Genomic DNA, 15,979 nt, shown 5'->3' on the forward strand with positions numbered 1-15,979 from the left:
AGATGATGACTCGTGAACCTATAAGCTGGAAGGGCCTTGAGAGGTCATCTTGTCTAATGCCTTCATTTCACAGATAGGAACAAAGGCCTAGAGGTGATTGTGGCAGAGCTATAATCAGAGAATTGGTCCCTGAGGCTGGGCTTGTTGATCCTCTTAATGGTATACACTGCTTCATCAGCCATTTTTCTATGGCATAAATAGCAACAAGATTGTGACATTTAGTGAAAACAAAAACTAGGTGGATTTGCAAGCATATTGCTTTAAGTTTCATTATTACCACTGAGCTCCTATGCTTGTAAATTCAGAAGTGGGATGACTGTGTGTTTGCTATACAATACACCTTCATAATCTAGCAGTCCTCAAGTTTGAGAAACTCATAATCTTGTTTCTTCCATAAAAGGTAATTCTGGGAGGCACATGAATGCATTAACAACCTCCTCCCCCACCCCACTCACCCACCAAGATACATCCTAATGGGCTAAAGGCACCAAGATACAACCCAATCAAGGTGGCAAGGTAGAGTGGGGTTAATATGCTGGGGAACGAGGATAAGGAATCCTGGGTTCTCAATCCAGGCCCCGCATGAATGTGGCTGACTCCGACAGGCCATTCCACCAATCTGGGCCAGCTTCCTCTCACCTGAGAAATAGCAGTTTGCATTAGATAAGCTCTAACCTCCCTTTCACATCTGAAATTTCTGATCCACTATAGTGAGAGTTAAATGACGCTGATACCTGGTTGGCCAAACTCTACTTGTTGCCAACTATGGCTAAAGCAAATATTGGTTTTTACGATTTCATTATATTTTATATAACTTCCAGATGTTGAGAAGCCTGGGCCTCTACCTAGATAAGAAATTCTCAAAGTGTGGTCCCCAGACCAGCATCAACAGCATTACCTGGAATGTGTTAAATTTGGGGGCCCCACTGTAAACCTACTAAATGAGAATATCTAGGAGTTAAATCCCGAGAGGAGTTAGAAAAGATATACACAAAACAACACACCTGGATATAAAAATAGAAGTAGAAAGCACATTTACAACTTTAGCAATTTGCTCTACCATATGCAAACTAAACCTACCTTTAAGGTAAGTTAATTCACCAGCACTGTTGATGCTCAGCAAGTCAACTCCTTGATTCTTACACGAAACAAGCTTCATGGACCTAGCAACCTGTGGGCCCTAGCAATCTGTGTTCTAACAAACCCCTCAAGGGATTCTGTTGCACTCTGAAGTTTGAGAATAATTGGCCCAGTATAAACTCTTTAAACTGCTCAGAACTCTGCATTTTGAGGCTCAGAGTCTCTTAAGGAGGGATCGGTACTAATACCATCAGGCGGAGCTACTCAACAAGGCAGAATAGTGTAGCTGTTTGGGGCAAAGACTTCACAGCCACATTTTCTGGATTTGAATCCTAGTTCTGATATTTACCAGCTGTGTGATCTTAGGCAAGTTATGCAACTCCTTTATGCCTTACTATGCTCATCGGTAAAATGGGGATAAAATAATGGTATCTGCCGTATCAGGTTGCTGTGAGGATTGAATGAGTTCATGTATAAGTTTAGACCTTAGAATAGTACCTGACACCTGGCAGGGCCCTGTAAGTGTTAACTTTTTTATTCCTTAGGTCTGGAGCTCTTTCCTGTCTCTTTGCTATAGATAATTTTAACCTACTGTCTATTAAATACTATTTCTTGAGCACCTATCACATGTCAGGTACTGTGATTCCCTGTAACTTTCATCTAATTGGGAAAAACTTGTCTCGGTTATATGCGAGATAATGATACAACTTCTACTTTGGTCTCTCCCTCTCTTTTTAAAAAATAGTGAATTATTCAGTACACCCTGAATGGTTTGTTTCTAGTAAAAAGCAACTAGAAAAAGTGCTTTGACCAACACATAAGAATGGCAGAAGGAATAATGTCACCGATTTTGAGAGAGCCAGGAATATCTATCTCTTTTCTCTTCTACTCTTTGTTTCAGGCCATACACATATTTAAGCCTTCACCATTCCAAAAGTCTCTTTTGTTTTTTTTTTTATAACTTATCTCCCCCCCAAAACTGCTGTTTTCTCTATTAAATAAAAATTATAAGAGTCTATTATTTTGGATTAAGTTCCTCTTCTAGGCCCCAACCAGAGCATATCAAAAATAAAAATGGAGTCACCCATGCCAAAGTGTCACATCACCAAACTGAATCTGAGTTGTGATCTGGCCTGTAAAACCAGAAGACAGCAAAAGCAGCCTAACTTCTCAAATAGGTCAGTTTCAATCTTTAATCAGCATGATAATCAAGTTGTCTTTCCTTTAATCCTTAACCTAAAGTCACCCGATGTTTACCAATCAGTTATTTCTCTATTGTTCTGTCTCCCCGTCCCCATCTTACAAGGAAAGTAACTTTAAAATGACCAATCCATTTTTTGTTTTTGCTTTCTTCAGCCCTTTTTCTGTCTACAAAGCCAACCTCTTCTGCTTGACTCACAGTATTTTATTTTATGGAATAAAGTACTATTTGATTCTAGAATGGCAATAAAGCCAATGGAGATCTCTTAACTATATAAATTTGCTGTAATTTTGTACCTTGCCAACTCTTTTTTTTAAATTTTCCATGAAACTTAGGAGGCTTACTTCCTTCTGTTCATACTTCAGTCCACTATCATCCAGCTTCTCCCGTTAGTCTTCTAAAGTTGCTCTACTAAAGGTCAGCAGCAATTTCCTAATTGTACCTACCTTTCCCACATCCTCTCCCCGGGGTGTCTGTGCTATTGAACACTTTCTTCTCCTTTGTCTTCCATGACACCATCAGTCCTTGTCCACTTCCTGACCTGCTTCTGAACGTAAATTCATAGCTACACATTTTTTTCCTCTCCTTCTCCAAACATACATTTATTTCTAGGATAATACTTGTTGCAGTCACTTTTGAGTCACACTGAACAGACCTTCCTTCTCCCTTTTGCCTCATATAAATGGTACTCTCTTTTTACACATACACTTTATTAGACCACACATACCTGGTTTTAAGCAGATGCCCCACTTTCGATCGTATTCATAATTTAAGGTGGTGGCACACCATGGCTCATTATGATCTTCATCAAGAATGCACTCATGATGCCAGGTCCCATTAATTAAGAAGGGAAATTCACAGGGTCTCCCATAGGAGTTTCCATCTCTGGTATACATCTCTGTGGGTTGGAGAGGAAGTAGGAGAAGAGAGAGTTAAAAACTGGATAATCAGCTTCAGTTAGCTGATTTCCAAAACCATTTTTTGTTTTTTTAAAAAAAGATCGTTGTTTTCATTTATGAGAATACGCGATATGAGTAGGTTGCATAGTGTGGAAATTAAGAGCATGGATGCTGACTGTTAAGGACTTGAACGCTACCTCCCCTCTGACCCACTGTGGGTCACTGACCTCCCCTCTGACCCACTATGCTTTCTAAACTCTATTAGCCTTAGTTTCCATCTTTGCAAATTGGGAATAGCATTCATGAGATGATCTATGTAAAACCTCACTTACTGTGGTGTAATGAAGAGCTGAAAGAACCTGGCTTGATCTAGGGAGAGTCTACTAACTCTGCTGTGGGTGGCAGAGTACTTCATCAGAAACAATACCCTGACCAAGATGGAATTTACCTCTACTTTCCTTTCTTTAGTAATTGTCAGGGCAGAAAAATACCTTGGAATCATTGAGGGTGGGTGTGGATTTTGGAACCACTTGTGTAGTTTGAGAGATGGACAAATAGTCCCATTGTTCAGAGATTGGAGATAGAATTGAGACAAGGGGTTTTGAGGAAGTGAGAAGTAGAGTCAATGAATCTCTGATTAGATTGCTCAGGAGGGGAAGGCCATGGTAATTCAGGTTATGAAATAAGAACCAGCTTCAATGAGGCAGTCTTGGGACAGTTGGTGGCCAGAGAGGTAGTAGTTGTAGCTTTTATTTTAAACAATTTCCCAGGAACATGAAGAGGAACCTAAGAGTGATTCCAATCTCAAATATGCCTGGAAATGCTAGAGGAAGTGCTTGATACTTATTGCAACGATATTTCTCTTGAAGATGTATTTTCATAAAATAGCTAACCCTGTTTCTATTTCTGTCACATTTTTCTATGTCCTCAATTTGTTTAAAAATCTGACCATTAACAGATCAAGTAATGGTTAAGGTAAAGCACAGTAATCAGATCTCATCACCTTTCCCAGGATATTAGTGCCCCACAGAATGTTTCACAGATTTGCTCAAAATGTTTCACAGATTTGTATTTGATTCTATATTCTTTATTATTTTCAAGTGTTCATCTAACGGAAGTGTGAGACTTACTTTAATAGTTTGGAATGTATTAAATATCAGTACAGCAAAAGGTAAGAGTAATCTGGATGCTTTTCTTTTATGGATTACTGGTTTTGTCTTCCTATGTCATATAAATGGTTTTGAAAAGGGTACTTCTGTTAAAGAGTATGTTGACCTTATACTTGATAAGGATCCTGCTTATAATCTATGTTCTGGGTCTAACCACACCAAAAAATCCCCAGTAGCTCATGATCAACCTCTCTCCCCATATTACGACATAAAGAGGACAGTCCCTGAATACAAGAACTGTTTCTTATAGAATCATCAGTTTTCTAGACCCTTTTATTTCTGGAATACAAAGTGTTTTCATATATATATTTCTTTCACTCGTCCTTTACTATAAATCTGTGAGATCTTAGGGAAGTATTATTTGTGAAATCCCCATTTCAGCTGTAAGTGACAGGGATGAGAATAGGCTCTCTGATTAGAGTCCTTGACACACAAGGACAACTTGTGACACCAATGGCTTTAAGTTACATAGCTTAAAGCTGGGCTTCAATTAAAAAGCTTTTTCAGTCACAATATATGCTTTGAAAAATGATAAGCATACAGCAACTGCCACAACAGAAGCAGCTACAGTATGCTAATTGTTTACTAAGAGATTTCCTTGCTGTTGCTGGATCTCTTATTTCCCATGTGCTTCCTTAGGAGCACAGGCTTTCCTGAGGAGCGTCTTCTCTGAATGTGTGAATTTATGGTGACAGTGTACTTAAAACAATAGCTTATTATGCAATAGGTACAAATTTGTGAGATGAGGTGATTACACAGAAAACTAGCAAATTAATTTCTTCAGCGTGAGACAAAATAGCTTCGAGGGCTAAAGAGGTTGGCAGGCTTCAACGAGTTGCACAGGAGTTCAGATAGTTCTACAGCCACTCCTCCACTGCAAGTCTGTTTCCTCTACAGGATTCACCAAACATTCAAAATTTGAAGAGCGCAAAGTGAGGCAAGATACCGTAATGATATAAATGCATACCTGAGTGCTAGTCCAAAGCAGTTAACTCATAAAATTTATACAACTTAAGTTTTCTCTGAGACGAACGTGACCTATATAGGATGGGGGTTGAGGTGAGAGGCAACCCAGGACACAATGATAAATAAACATTATTATATTAGAAGTCGTTTTTTTATGTTGCAAAAGCCAAGGAATAAAGAAGCTATAGTTGGAAGAAGGAATCCTGGTTTTGAGCCCTGGTTTTTAACAAGCTGGATAACCTTGGACTTCACTTTCTTGAGACTTGGGTATCTTATCTTTCTTATTTTTATACTTCTAGATAAGAAGGGAAGGGGGGTGGGCAGGGACCAGTGTCAAGGGTCTGAGAGAGCAGTCTTAGAGAAAGCTCCTAACTTAAGGTAGCAGTCCCTGACCTAAGAAGAAGAAGGGACATATATAAATTTTGAAAAGGTAGAATTACCAGGACTTGATATATGATCAAGTTTGAACGGTGGGAAAGAAAAGCAGGAAAACTCTAGGGTGACTTGCAGATTTCTGACATGCAGAACTTAGGTGGGTACCAATCATGTAGAGAAAAATAGAGCAGAGGTGGTAGGTTTAGCCCTGGCCTCTGTGCAAATTAAAAATCTGAGGTATGCCTTGACTAGTCAAAGCTATATATGCCTTTGTTGTTGTTATTAATTTAGTGTTCCGAATATTGTATGTGGAAAGGTCAAGAAACACTTTACGCCTGTGGGCTTTGCTGGTGGCACTGTTTAGCTCTCTCTTGGACGGTTCCCTGGGTGAGATCTTTACCTTTTTTGTGACACTGATGACTTTGGCAGGTTTGTGAAACCCAAGAATCCCTTCTCAGCAGAATACTACAAATGCATAGATAAAACACATAGGATAAAAAAAAGAAAACCAGATATATTGAAATGAAGACACTCTGGAGACTGTTTAAGGGAGTTTGAGATGACAACTATGTCCCTCAAAAGTCCATAATCAGCTCTCCCAAAGGCAATAGTCATAACAATTATTTTTGGAAGCAATTGCGGAAACATCCACTTTTATTTTCATCTTTTTTTTGAGTTGGAGTCTCACTCTGTTGCCCAGACTGGAGTGCAGTGGCCGCTCTCGGCCACCGCAGCCTCGACCTGCTGGGCTCCGGCGATCCTTCCGCCTCAGCCTTCCAAGTAGCTGGAACTACAGGTGAGCTCTACCACGCCCGGCTGATTTTTTGATTTATTGTAGAGATGAGGTCTCGCTGCCCAGGTGGGTCTCAAACCCGCAGGCTCAGGCAATCCACTCACCTCAGCCTCCCAAAGGCGCGGGATTACAGGCTGAGCCACCGAGCCTGGCTGAAACGTCCACTTTTAAAATGCTGAATCATAAATATAAACATCAAAATGTGATTGCCATGCCCAAAATGAAAATAAATAAACAAATCCACGTGAAATTTAAAATGTTCCTATTAAGCTGGGCTCGGTGATTCAGCCTCTGATCCCAGCACTTTGGGAGGCTGAGGTGAGTGGTTTGCCTGAGCCTGTGGGTTCAAGAACCACCCAGGCAACTTGGCAACACCTCATCTCTACAATACATCAAAAATTAGCCAGGTGTGGTAGCACGCTCCTGTAGTTCCAGCTACTTGGAAGGCTGAGGCGGAAGGATCACTGGAGCCCAGCAGGTCAAGGCTGTGGTGGCCGGGAGCATGCCAGTGCACTCCAGTCTGGGTGCCAGAGTGAGACTCTAACTCAAAAAACAAAAATCAAACAAAACAAACAACAACAACAAAATTTTCCCATTGTATCAAAATCTGTAGGCAAGGAAATTCTGCCACCTCCGCCACTGCCTCCTCCTTCTCCTCCTCCTCCTTCTCCACTCTACCTCCTCCCTGTTCTAGATGGGTCTCACTATGTTGCCCAGGCCGGAGTACAATGGCTATTTACAGGCATGACCATAGCTCAGTGCAGCCTCAAACTCCTGGGCTCAAGTGACCCTGCCACCTCAGCCTCCTGAGAAGCTGAAACTACCCGTGTGCACCACACTGTGCCCGGCCTTTCTTCTTCTTTTTAAACTTAGAATAAGATCAACATTAATAGGTCATTTGCCTTTTAGCCTGTACAAAGGATTTCCTGTTAATCTAACAGTTCCTTTCTTCTATGGTTCAGAAGGTCATCATAAAAAGTATATATGCTCAGATATTACAGCCTACTTTTTAGAGACCAGAGAAGGTATATAGTAAATAAGTGAACTTTAGATTGAAACCCAAAAGTCTGGCAGGGGTTAGACAGGAGAAGAGTGAGGGAAATTGTTCCATACAAATGAAGCAGCATATTTGAGGTCATGGAAGCCAAAATGAACATGGGCACTAATAAGGGTTTTGATGGTTTTAAACTATTGTCTCTAAGTGTTAAGTTTTATTTCCTTCAAATGTGTGCCTTGAGGATCTAGAGGTACACAAAGAGTTTTTAGTCTATAATATTATGTTTACTGTATAGTGGCATCATAATTTATTTTTGCATAACCTTACTGGTAAATATGTATTTACTATGTATTCGCTTTTAGAAGCAATGTTATTGTCATTATCCTGTACACATTTGTACACTTGTCCATTTACTTACTTACAATATATTTCTGGTTATGGAATTTCTGATTCAGGTGGATTTTCAGATTTTAACTTTGGTGCATATATCCAGCCTGCTTTCCTTGAGTGGCTGTAATTTCATAGCAAGCATTACCAGCAGCGAATGGAGAGTGACTGTTTTGCCACATCTACACCTGCCTTAAGTATTGTTAAGCATGTTTAAAAAAAAAGAAGTAGATATGCTCAGACATCAGATAGATTTCAAATCCCAGGTTTACCACAACATGGCTGTGGGACCTCTGACAAGGCACTTAACCTCTACTAGCCTTACCTGCAAAGGTGGTGGAGGGTAGAATACCATTGATCTCACAGGTGTGTGGTAAGAATGTAGCTCAAAGTAACTGCACAGTGCCTGCAAATGAAGAGCTTGCTCACTGCCCTTACCTGTGTACGACTCTATTTTTACTCAGTTGTACATGTTCAATGCCACATGTGACAAGCACAACAGCAAATGGGTCAAAGTCCCTCTCCAGTACTCACCATGGTAAGGCTGGTCACAAAGGCTTTCCTCTGAGCCTCCTTTCTTCCAGACATCAGATGCATTTGAGGTTGCTATGGCATGTCCATTCTTCATAGCCAACCTGTACTGAGCAGCACCATACAGAGAGGAGTGCTCACATTTCCACCACAGCATAGCATTGGAGTCACAGCTGAACAATCTCAAGAAGTCTGTGGGTTTGGTAATATCTAGGCCGAGACACTTCTGGGATTGCAAATGAAAGAGTCGATGCTGGGACACCCACTTCCATAACATGTCCCTGGTGTCATCACAGTCCGCTGCTACTACCCAGTCATATACTGGCTTGATGCACTTGCCCGTGTTTCCATGGACAATGGTGAAGGGATCATTACCTGAGTCAGATGGATAGACATGTCAGGATCCTGAATTATGTGGTCAATGTGCCTTGCTCTCTGCTCGTTGAGGAGAGTCTGAGCACGGCTGGACTGTCTCTACCCTCAGAGCTTTACAACTGTAATGTACCTCACAAGGTAGGACAGTGGTGGCAGAGAGGTAGGACAGCATGTGGGGTAACAGCAAGAACTCTGGAGCTGGTCTGCCTGGGTTCACATTCTGCCTCTGTTACTTATTAGCCACGTGATTGGGGCACATCATTTAACCTCTGCACTCCAGATTTCTCATTTATAAAATAGTATCTACTTCATATGGTGGGTGAGAGGATGGAATAAGCTAATACATGTAAAGTACTTAGATATGTACTGTGTATATTTGTTATTGCTATTCCATGAAAGACTCTACCATCCCCACCCCTCCTCGTTTAATAAGCTAGAGAAATTCCTTAATTTTCATTTTCCTTAAACAGATAGTCTATGGTCAATGTTTTCATTGACCTGGGCCTATTTGGGACCACAATTCTATCTTGCTTACACTTTAACTAGTATTGCAGAGTAAATCATTACATGAAAATTGGCGCTTTGTTCTCACTGTGTGCTCCTTTCTCCAGATTCAAGGATGTAATCAGGACTCTGTGCTCCTCTACATTAGGGTAAGTTAGCGTGGCCAATAAAAAAGTGAATTTACTTAAAGATATCCCCACTCTGGGTCTTTTGTGGAGGCCTAAATTCACTGCATTGTCTCAGAGGAAATGGAGAAACTTCTGAGGGAGCAGAAGTAGAACAGTGAGGTACAGGAATAAGAGGAAATGGAGGGTAGGGGGAATCTATGGTATGCCCTATTGCAGTACCCTTGGGAAGGTGACCAGACTTAGGGAGGGACTGGGTGGATTGACTGTGTGGGTCACCTAAGGAGGCTGAACCCTGAGCTCCAGGAATCACTCAAGCCACCAGATTCAAGATGGTGCTCAGGGCACTCAGAAATAACCAGCAGGATCTGGAGACTAAAAAGGAGAAACCTCCCTAAATGTTTCCCCTGGGACTTTGCACGAGCTGGAAAGACCCCAATAATGACACAGATATTGACATTCCGCCAACCTGGTGGAATAGGAATGCAGAATCAAATTTATCTTGATTTTCTGAAAATAAAGTAATGGATTGTTTCTTGTAAGCCTGGGTTTGTGGAGTAAGATTCACATCTGTTACAACAAATTATAGTCAAACAATTTGGTCAGTTCTTTAAAAATTTTTTAAAACAAGATTCTTATGTTGATAAGAGAAAAATGGAAATATTTTAACCAAGATTAAACATTTACTGTCAATGAACTAGAGTTCATCAGAAAGATCCATAAAAGGCACTTTCATTTTGATACCAACTTCACAGTCCCTGGTTTTACGAATACTCGATGTCCTTTTTAGTAATAATTCAAAGGCTTTCAGAACTAAAAATTCTCATATCAGAAACTGGTGACTTGAGGGAAATTTTACCATGTAAATAATAACTATAAAATTAAGTCTGATTGCTGTTTGAACTTTGGATGGAATTTTTTGTTTTAAAGAACAGCAGCATTAACAAGAGAAAAAACAGGAACAACAACAAAAACCCTTTAAAGCTTTAAGATATTTCTGCTTTCAAATTTGAATTTTAATAAAAATAAAATAAGAATAAAAAATATGGCATGAGGCTCCAGCTAGATATGTTTGCCATAGCAGCTTTCATCCCTCGCTCTTTCTTCTTTGCTATCTCTCTGCCATTCTCTACTTTTTTTTTTTTTTTGCATCAGGGTCTCACTCTGTCACGTAGGCTGGAGTGCATTGGCATGATGACGGCTCACCACAGCCTCGCCTCAACCTTCTGGGCTCAGGGGATCTTTCTCTCTCAGTCTTCCAAGTAGCTGGGATTACAGGTATGCACCATCACAACTGGCTAATTTTTGTATGTTGCCTAGGTTGGTCTTGAACTCCTGGGCTCAAGCAATCCTCTCACCTCGGCCTCCCAAAGTGCTGAGATTATAAGCATGGGCCACTGTGCCTGGCTTGCCATTCTCTGCATGATGGTAGTTGGGAGGACAGTCAACAAAAAAGGAAAATGGTCTGTCTCATAAGATTGCCATTCACACTCTCTCTTTTTTTTTTTGAGTTGGAGTCTCACTCTGTCACCCATACTGGAGTGCAGTGGCCGCTCCCAGTCACCGCAGCCTCGACCTGCCGGGCTCTGGCGATCCTTCTGCCTCAGCCCTCCTAGGAGCTGGAACTACAGGCGCGTGCTACCACGCCCGGCTAATTTTTTGATTTATTGTAGAGATGAGGTCTTGCCAAGTTGTCCAGGCGAGTCTCGAACCCACAGGCTCAGGCAATCCACTCACCTCAGCCTCCCAAAGGTGGATTACAGGCTGAGCCACCAAGCAACTCTCTTTAATGTCCTTCTTCCACATACTCAATAACCACTCAGATCTCGGATCTACTTTTCCCCCAAACTATTCTCTGTTGTCTCTCCAAATAAATCTTGTATTTCAAAGTATCAGAAATTACAACAGAAAAAAAAGAAGTCTGCTCCTGCAGGAGATGTAGTCATCACTCTTGTTGGAAACATACCCTCCCCTCCTTTGTAGTCTCACTGCTCTCTTTCCCAGGCATTCTGCTCTGTGCTCCTTGACCCAAACAGGTCAACTGGGAAAGCAGCAGCTTTGTCATCCTATGTACTTTGGAGTTTGAGATTTTTCAAGATGACTGCAGACTCCGATGGATTAGCTACAACTCTTAGTATATTGGAAATAGTAGTGGAATACAGAGCTAGGGGTCCTGGATTAAAGACCCACCCCTGCTACCAGTTAGCTGGGAGAACATGTGGAAGCCACTTAATCTCCCAGGGTCCTCATATCTTCAAATGTAAGAAGAAAGTATAAGCTATCTTAGCCACTTCCAGCACTAACATCCTATGCTTTCACAAGTAACCGAACCCTTAGCTAGCCTGCCAGGTCTTACTAACCTTTACCAAGGCCATTGTTCAAGAACAATTTCTTGAACAGATGTCTATAACTTTCTTATGTCATGCTGCTGCTAGTAGCATTTCAGGTCATTCTAATCTCACTTGCATTGGGCATGGGCACTTAGGTTACAGTGCTGCTTTATAAATAGTCTTTGGGCCGGGCTTGGTGGCTCAGTCTGTAATCCCGCGCTTTGGGAGGCTGAGGTGAGTGGATTGTCTGAGCTCGCGGGTTTGAGATCCGCCTGGGCAGCGAGACCTCATCTCTACAATAAATCAAAAAATTAGCTGGGCGTGGTAGTGCGCGCCTGTAATTCCAGCTACTCGAAAGGCTGAGGTGGAAGGATCGCCGGAGCCCAGCAGGTCGAGGCTGCAGTGGCCAGGAGTGGCCACTGCACTCCAGTCTGGGTGACAGAGTGAGACTTCAAATAAAAATTAAAAAAAATAGTCTTTGGAAGAGAAAAAATATTTCTCCCATTTTCTACACATTTTGACTTCTGGGACACCTGTGGACTTGGCCTCATGGGAATTCTGAAAGACTACAGAAGAAGTGTGGAGTAGCATGGAGTGACTATGTTAAAGTGAAGTTACTGAGCTTCTGAACAAATTGCAAGATCTCTGAATATAGGTACTCCCCTCAGGCTAAAACCGGTGTTTGAACCAAGTATGCAATTTCAATGTTTGATCATTATAGTGGTCACTTAGTACAGATATTTATTGTTGATATACTTTAAGCACACTTATGAGCCTTCATATATAATGTATGTAAAGCATTCATACATAATACATTAGCTAGGGAGAGTCTTGTCCTCTCCTGATGTTTTCCCATATCTTTCTTTACCTTAGCAGGAGCTGGTCAACATCTGCCTCAGTTTTATGATCTTTATGGAGGTGGTAGGTTGAAGAGTGGGAAGGAGGATTGAGAAAATGCAAAAATAATTCCTTATTTAGAAAATTGGTCAGCTGGGCACAGTGGCTCAGGCCTATAATCCCAGCATTTCAGGAGGCTGAGGTGGGAGGATCGCCTGAGCCCAGGAAATTGAGGCTGTGGAGAGTTGGAATCATACTACTGCACTCTAGTATGAGTGACAGCATGAAACCCTGACTCAAAAAAATAAAATAAAGCAAGACAGAACATTTGTTATATAAAGGTATATAAGCTATTCTAAAAATGTATTACATGGGCAACCCCCTGGAATCCCTTCAAGGGGGAGTTTTTCCGTCTTCTCAATGCATCCTGCTTTCTCAAAAAAAAAAAAAAAAAAAATATATATATATATATATACACATATATTTATATATATTACACCTTGAAAAGATAATTACAAAGCAATTTATAAAACAGATCTTTTGATGACATTATATTGCATGTTGTTCATGTCACTTTATATCAGTCTTCAGTGAGTTTTAATATTTACCTCCAAATACAATATTGAGACAAATCTAAAAGTCAGAGGTTGATGAAAAGAAGCCTCATTACCCCAGATGCACTTTTTATATGCTTTATTTTATACAGACTTTCCAGTGGTGTTTGAGGGAAAAATGGTTAGGTAGTATCATCATAAACTGAAAGTAAATTTTTAGCATTTTTGCATCCATCAAAGGAAAGCCATCTCTCTCAGTGCTTTCTCATTGTCTGTAAATAACTCCTGTCTTATAAACCCTAGACCAAAGAGCTTTGCACACTTCAAAGAGAAGTTAGGTACTGAGGTTTATAACCACAGACAATTGGTGAGGAAAATGGTGTGGGGAGGCAACAAGGAAGAAGACTGCAGCATTTATAGGGGAACTTTATTATGTCATGCTGCAGGGGAACTTCCACAGCTCACATGTTAAGGTTTTTGTGGAGTCTCTACCATGTGTGCAGAGTGCATAGGTGCAACAGGAAAGAATCAGAAGTCTGGGCTTGCTAGTTGAAAAGCAAATCCTAGAAGTGACAGAGTCCTTGGCAGTCTATCAGGAGTCAGAGAGTCTTCAAGCACAGATTCGGCTTGAAGGGCTGATGAGAAGCTCAGGAATCTCTGTAGGATGGGTTTACTTCAAGCTGTTAGCTCTTCAAGCAGCCAAAAAAGTAAACTAAGCACTTGACTTCTCCCCAAGGACACAGAGGTGCTCCTTCAGCATTTGGGTGATCAAGACCACCTGCACAAGCCTAGCCATGCACACGTGATGAGGCGTATGCCATCGCTAGCATCGTGAAGCTGACACACTGCCAAACAAGTTACCCAAATGACTGGGGGTTCAAAATTCCAGTGTTTCCCCTAATAAGGTCATAAGTCTGGTATGAGGGTAAGAGAAAGCAGACCAGAGCAGCTGCTAGGAGTAAGGAAGGATGCAGGAAAACAAAAACCTGTGGGGACCTAGTGTGGAGAGAAGAGAGTTAGACCTGGTGGTGCTCTTGGTTTGGGTAGATGAGAAAGGACAGAGACTGTAGAGACTGCAAGAATTAAAGAAATCTTGAATTTTGTGGAGGAGACAGGATTAAAGCAGATGTAAATGGAAACCAAGAGGTTAGTGGTTGAAAGGTCAATGCATTTTCACTAGTTAGCTGCTACAGTAAAATTTTTCTTCTCGAATTGTGGGGCAGGCAGAATAGAATTCTCACAGCAATAATTGATCTTATTATTGATGACTCTTTGGTAGTTCCCAGCACAGAGAGCCAAAGAACGGCCAAGTGTGAATCAGCGCAGGGTCCATTTAAAGGTCCTTGATGTAGAAAGGCTGTTGGCCACTCACACTCTGGGAGCCCTCTTCTCATCACTCTCTGAAGAAAGTCTAAACCAGATGGGAACTTAGCTGCAAAGAAAGTAAGAACTACAAACAACCGAACGCTTTCCAAACCGATGGGGCCGGCTTTTCCTTCCTTATACAGGCACGATCACAGAAATAGTGGGTGGGGACGGCCCACAGATTGCACTTTATGCAGCCCAAAGAAGACACAGAGTCCTCATCACACCTTTGGCTGAGGCAAAAAGTGAAAGTAAAAGCGAGATCCGGTTGCTGCCAAGGGGCATGGAGGGACTGGCACCACCCCGAACACCTGCGAAGGGCGTCTGTCCCTGGCCCTGCTTCCGCGGTGTGAGGCCACAGGTCCCCAAGCAAGCGGCCTGCGCTCCAGCGTGCGGCTGTCAGCCCTGCGGGAGAGGGAAGGCCCTCGTAACAGACTCTCGGTCTTGGCCACTTTGGCCGCTGACTTCCTTTCTGGCGCGCAGCGTGGGCTCCTTGAAGTCGGGGAACTAGTAGGAGCCCTCGGGGCTGTGGCTGAGGCTCCTCCATACTGAGGGGCCACGGTGACTCCGGGGCGAAAGAGCGCGAGGACAGGCAGGATGGGGCACAGGGGGAGGTGGAGAAGCCCATACTCTAGGGAGGCAACATTTTCGAGGAGACGACGGGGAAGGGTGGGGAGACCCCAGAAAAGACTGCGCGCCTCCCTACGGCGGACCCCGTCCGCTGGGCCCCAGACAGGCCCTGCGCGCCACGACCCGCCGCGCCCTCTTCCCGGCCCGAGGGCTATGGGGCGCCGTCTCCGCCTGCCCGCCCCTTCGGCTTTCTCGCCCGGCTCCAGAGCCGCCTGAGCCAAGCAGCCGTAGCCAGGCCGGGCGCACAGCCGCGACCCGGGGGAGGAGGCTCCGCAGACCTGCAGCGTCCAGACCCCCAGCGGACAGGCCCGCGGACGCGCCCACGGTTACCTGCGCGGCCAGCGGGCTCCGCCAGCCCGAAGCATCGGAGGAGCAGCACGAGGAGCCCCGCCGCGCGGCGAGGGGTCGACCTGCGCGTCCCCATCCTGAGCGGGCCCGGGCGGTCCGACTCGGTCTTCGGGCGCACGCGGCACCGACCTCCCCTGTGGAACCCGGCCGGCGGGGCTCTCGCCTCGGTCCCCGGCCTCCTGGGGCGCCGGCCCCGCCCCGCCGTCCTCGGCCAATCAGACGCGCGTCTCTTCGGTCCCGGGACCCGGCGGGGCGGCGGCGGCGGGGAGGGCGGCGGCCCGGGGGGCGTCCTGGACACCTGCGTGGGGTGGGACCAGCGAGGAGGCGGCAAGTGCCGGTCGAGAGGGCCAGCGTCGCGGAGGCTACTGGAGGAGCGGGCCCCGCTCCGCGCCTCTTCAGCAAAGCTGGGGAGATACGGCCCTGGCTGGGACTTGGCACCGCCCTGGTGGGTGGGTTCGGTCCACGGGACCTTGCCCTCTGCCTAGCGCACCCGACTCGGAGAAGACTTCATTC

At 43.7% G+C, this 15,979-nt stretch overlaps 1 protein-coding gene across 1 annotated transcript in view; it reads right to left on the minus strand.

Annotated features, from left to right (window-relative positions):
- Positions 1 to 15,609, minus strand: part of LOC103261771 (lymphocyte antigen 75) — an 81,544-nt gene extending 65,935 nt beyond the window's left edge. Inside the window, exons 1-3 of the mRNA XM_008059348.2 lie at positions 15,449 to 15,609; positions 8,402 to 8,773; positions 3,009 to 3,179 (exon numbers count right to left, since the gene is read on the minus strand). Of these exons, the coding sequence (XP_008057539.2) occupies positions 3,009 to 3,179; positions 8,402 to 8,773; positions 15,449 to 15,542 (637 nt within the window). The 5' untranslated portion in view covers positions 15,543 to 15,609. The remainder of the gene's footprint in view (positions 1 to 3,008; positions 3,180 to 8,401; positions 8,774 to 15,448) is intronic.
- Positions 15,610 to 15,979: the final 370 nt, after the last annotated feature.

Source organism: Carlito syrichta, unplaced genomic scaffold (genome assembly GCF_000164805.1).
Source record: "Carlito syrichta isolate Samal-C Ts95f unplaced genomic scaffold, Tarsius_syrichta-2.0.1 Scaffold304002, whole genome shotgun sequence".
In the NCBI taxonomy this organism is placed as follows: domain Eukaryota; kingdom Metazoa; phylum Chordata; class Mammalia; order Primates; family Tarsiidae; genus Carlito; species Carlito syrichta.